The sequence below is a fragment of the Stegastes partitus genome, unplaced genomic scaffold, assembly GCF_000690725.1.
Source record: "Stegastes partitus isolate 25-593 unplaced genomic scaffold, Stegastes_partitus-1.0.2 Scaffold163, whole genome shotgun sequence".
Classification (NCBI taxonomy): Eukaryota; Metazoa; Chordata; class Actinopteri; family Pomacentridae; genus Stegastes; species Stegastes partitus.
This window is the reverse complement of record NW_007577894.1, coordinates 540,570-545,200: the sequence shown is the minus strand read 5'-3', so window position 1 is coordinate 545,200 and position 4,631 is coordinate 540,570. Positions and strand designations below refer to the sequence as shown.

The window sequence follows — 4,631 nt, the reverse complement described above, 5'->3', positions numbered from 1 at the left end:
ACAAAAATGAAACTTAGAAAACAAAAAAAAAAGAGAAAAGGAACATGAATTGGATCGCTATTTTAAATTGAAAGTTAGATTTTTAGTAGATTGAGTTGGCACTGACACTTTATTTCTCCTGTGCGTCATTAGGTGATGGGCATTCAGACAGACTTTGCAGGTCATTATCATTACACAAACACTGTGAAGCGTAGTCCTGTGCACGGAGAATGATGGCTATTTCCGTACAGTGGGGCTCTGTTTGAAATTCCACCCCTCCGCCTTTGTTGTGCACAGCGAGGGGCGGGAAGACAAACAGGTCCACATGTATAAAGAGATCATCCCAGGACTGCGAGTCAGGAGACTTCCAAGCATCGTGCCGAAACTCTCTGGAAACTTTGGGGATTCGGGATTCAAGGCCGCTTTTGGACTTTGTCACTCAGTCTTTTTAAAAATATATTTATTTATTTTTTTCTCCCAGCAAAGCAGAAGGGATTTTTTTTTTCTTTTCGCCTGTGTGCTTGCAGCAGAATTTTAAAAAGGAGAATCATGCAGATGCCTTCAGCGCGCCGCTTCTTGGCTGTGTATCTCACGCTGTTTGGATACCTTGGGGACGTTTACGCAGGGGCAGTTCTGATGAACTCCAACGCCATCAAAAACTTGCCCGGCGCTGCGGTTGGCAAAACTACCGACACTGTCAGTCCGAGTCCGCGCACTTCACCCTCCGGCAGCGTGGGACACAAATTACCCGTGGACACCTTGCAGGTAATTAACTTTCCCCGTGCGTAAAAGTCGAGTCTGTGCGCAACGACGACAAAAAAAAAAAATAAGTTGCGCTCGTCTAAGTTTTGTAATAGCAGAACATTTTGTGACACGTTGCTTTTGTTTTTATCATACTGTAGCAGTCAGGTGTTTGCACGGATGACGAAGACTGCGGAGGGGATGAGTTCTGCAACGACGCTCGGGGCGCCTGCCTGCCCTGCCGTAAGAGCCGGAAGCGTTGCGCAAGGGACTCCATGTGTTGTGCAGGGAACCGCTGCAGCAACGGTGAGCAGAGAAATCTCATTTTAAACCAACACTGACAGTCGTGACTACTAAGTTGTTGATGCAGATGTAGCTGAGAATAGTTTTGTCGTCACGTTATCTGTGTATGTCTGCATGTTATTCTGTTGATTCTTAACTGATGGATGTTTTCCAGACCCTAACTGCATTTGTTATTTGGCCCTTCTAGGTGTCTGTCATCCAAGTGACATAGATGGTACAGATGCAACAATCACCGCTGGCTGGCACAAACACAACAACACCATGGAGCATCAAGCCAAGAGGCCTCCCACTGCCAATGGCTATCAGCCTCACGCCGTCAAAGGTGACTGTCCTGTTTGGAATCATCAATCTTATCTGCTGGGTTCAACTCACAACATAAGTAGTTTTCAGTAAGGTCTGTTTCATGTAACATTTTTTTCATAACCTTCTTTTTCCTCTTTCCCCAGGCCAAGAGGGGGATACGTGCCTGAGATCTGCAGACTGCTCCGAGGGTCTGTGCTGCGCCAGACACTTCTGGTCTCGCATCTGTAAGCCTGTGCTGACAGAGGGCCAGGTGTGTACGCGCCACCGCAGGAAAGGCAACCACGGCTTGGAGCTGTTCCAGCGCTGTGACTGTGGTGAGGGCCTGGCCTGCCGACCAGAGAAAGGAGAGCGAGATCACAGTGTCAGCAGGACTGCAGCCCGGAACCTACACACCTGTCAAAGACGCTGACACAAACGCATGGACGCACACAGAGACAGAAATACACACCTACTCACACACACACACACTCACCTAGCAAGCCCACAAATCAGTCACAGACACTGACAAACACTTCTCAGCCTTGCATACACCAGAGATGCTGACACACACACACACACACATACGGACACACATCGACACCCAACACCTAAGACATTCTTTCCTGCCGAAGTTGCTGACATAAACACATCACCCGGAAGGATAGACATGATTCCTGGAAAAGTGATACACCCAGAGGGATGCAACAGTGCAAGATGGACTGATCCGATTCCCCGTGAGCAGATGAGGAAGTTAGGAAGTGACATTTCAGAAGTATTGGGAAGATCGATTCGTGTCGTCGGTAATGGCAGAACTGTTTTGTTTCTCTTTTTATGGAACTTCAAGCCATGGTTATTGCAGTAAATTACTGTATTGTAAATATTATCCTGGAGGTGGCACTTAATTGAGCTATTGAATTCTGTCAACACCGGTATTATAAAGACTTGGTGCTGCATGCTTTGTAAATGTGTTATATATATTGTTTTATAAGAAAATGTTATCTATAGAAAATTTGAATATATTTGTTTTATTAAATGCCATGTGATAACCTTACTCCTTCTTTCTGCCCCTCATTGTTGCTCTTTAATCTACTGTATTCCCAAAAAAAAGCAAAAAAAGCAGAGTCTATCTGCGGAAAGATTGTGTCTTTCCGCAGATAGAGTCTAAACCAGTGAGTCCAAATGCTTGACGCTTGGTGCAGGCGAGAAATGTTTCTGGCAAAATCAGAACTGTCCCCTTCTGGAAAGCAAGAGTTGTTTGAACAATCACTCTGCGGTGTTTAACTCATAGCCCAGTCTACACAAATCAGTGGTTGGGGATGAGTGGATGGTTTAAATGTTTGGCCCGGTTATGCTTCCCAGGCTCACAACACACACACACACAACTGTAGAAATTTGTGCAGGCAAGACACACGCAGAAAACACACTTACCAACAAACATAGATCTTTAATGAGTCATTACCGGGAGCCTCAACACGCCACATCCTGCTGTGGAAGCAGAGGATGGTCAATCAAGGCCGTGTCATCCGATGAACATTAAAAACAGGGCAGGATGCGGCCGTATCAAATGATAACTGCAAAGAGGTAATAACAAAGTGTATGTGTCCTGGCGAGTGTTTGCCACCTAAACCTTTGGTGTTGGCTAGTTTCTAATTATAACCTCCCTGCCTTCATGTGCAGCAGAGCAGATAGCTAGCTATCCAAGCTAAAGCCTCTAATTACTTCATCTTACTCAATCTACACAAGGATTCATGAAATGAGGTGCACCGCAGTGCTTTTTTTCGTGTGTGTGTGTGTGTGACGCAACCGAACAAAAAAAAAAAAAGGATCTCGGTTCTCAATCTCTCCAATTGCACAGCACACCCCATTTCCTGGCTGTTGTGCAATGGATGTGCTCTAATATGTAGGCTATGAATCCACTCAAATACACCTTGGTGCCTGTAATTAGACCTGTTTAGATTAGAAGATGGTGAGGAAATTACTGTACTTTTTGCCTGATTCTCTTGTCAGATCAAAAGGAACACGAGACACTCTTGATATCTGACCGAGCCAGATCACCTCTTCATCTGTTTACATCCAGAGACATTAATTTGAAGTTTGTCTAAGGAAGAGACACCAAAAAAAGTAGCTCAAGAGCTGTCCTTAGATGCTTCAGCTGATTTTTTTTCCCCATTTTCTGCTACTTTAACTTTCTACTTTCTAGAGAAAGATTGTTAAACAGCCTCAAAAATACACATCACACCGCCCCAAAAATGATCCATTTACACGTTGGTGCATCAGAAGCAGTGTAATAAATGAGAATACGAGGCTGCCAGGAGCCATTCTGCCTGAACAATGAGCACAATACTTATGTAACATTATAATATTTTCTAATTTAGCCGATTATCCCTAAAAGTATCATTAAAGCCACTTCCATTTTACTCTTAATAGAGTATTTTTACATTGCGGTAATGCTATTTTTACTGAAGTAAATGATGTGAATATTTGCTCCACCGCTGCTGAGGACGGGCGCGTTGACCGAGAGAGCAGGCAGACATTCACAGAGACACACTCCATTTAAGCAATTTAGTATCCATTCTTCATAGTAATTAAGAGTAATGGGAGCATTGTCAGCAGCACAATATACCACGCAGGCTCAGCCAAGTCATGTTTGTGGGGGTCCTGGAATCTGCATGTGTGTGTGTGTGCGAGCCTGTCATCATTACACCGACCACAGACTAACACAGGCCACAGGCATGTGCCCTAACTCGAGGAAGGCCAGGTTGTGTGTTTTTGTGTGTGTGTGCGATACACATGCAGCTATGGTACATTTAGTGGACTCCAGAGAAACAATGACAACAGCGACGTATGCGACACCGCAGTCGTGTCCCCGCATGCCACCCGGCAGCTTCTTAACGCGTTCACAAACACATCTACACGTGTGCGCTCGCGTTCACACGGCCTCACGGGGAGGGTGAACCGTGGGGTGTGAGAGGCTTTGCGCGCTCGCCCACGCAGTGGCATCCTAACCAACAACATTTGGTGTTGTCATACCACAAGAGTGAATCAGCACTTCTACTGGCATGCGTTTTCATGCTACTGTACACTTAAAATGAAACTGGTGACATGTAACTACAGCAAACATTTATCTTAACAACACACATGCAGGCTGCAACTCATGCAAACGCCGATAAACACGCGACCGGGTGAAGCCGGCGAAGTTTTCGTGACGCTAGGATGTGCAGTTTATTTGTTACATCGCAAACATAAAACCACATTCTGATCTGATGAAGTGAACTTTATTATGATAGCGCTTAATGGGGCAGTAAAACCCAGAACTTATTTGTTTT

The 4,631-nt window shown here is 45.0% G+C and overlaps 1 protein-coding gene across 2 annotated transcripts; it reads left to right on the top strand.

Moving 5' to 3' along the window:
* The first annotated feature begins 333 nt into the window (after positions 1 to 333).
* On the top strand, positions 334 to 2,356 carry LOC103355669 (dickkopf-related protein 1). 2 transcript variants are annotated; one of them, XM_008279541.1, is made up of 4 exons: positions 334 to 744; positions 885 to 1,026; positions 1,211 to 1,345; positions 1,470 to 2,356. In XM_008279541.1, the coding sequence occupies exons 1-4, from the start codon at positions 529 to 531 to the stop codon at positions 1,733 to 1,735; spliced, it is 759 nt and encodes a 252-aa protein (XP_008277763.1). In that variant the 5' UTR covers positions 334 to 528; the 3' UTR covers positions 1,736 to 2,356. The 2 variants fall into 2 exon arrangements, with proteins under 2 accessions (XP_008277763.1, XP_008277762.1); XM_008279540.1 differs by having other exon boundaries at positions 882 to 1,026.
* The last annotated feature ends 2,275 nt before the right edge of the window (positions 2,357 to 4,631 follow it).

What these genes read in the sequence shown, in the direction of transcription:
- LOC103355669 (XM_008279540.1), top strand. Translation starts at nt 529, where the DNA reads ATGCAGATGCCTTCAGCGCGCCGCTTCTTGGCTGTGTATCTCACGCTG. An exon ending in TACCCGTGGACACCTTGCAG is followed by an intron (nt 745 to 881) that starts GTAATTAACTTT and finishes ATCATACTGTAG; the next exon opens with CAGTCAGGTGTTTGCACGGA. An exon ending in AGGGAACCGCTGCAGCAACG is followed by an intron (nt 1,027 to 1,210) that starts GTGAGCAGAGAA and finishes TGGCCCTTCTAG; the next exon opens with GTGTCTGTCATCCAAGTGAC.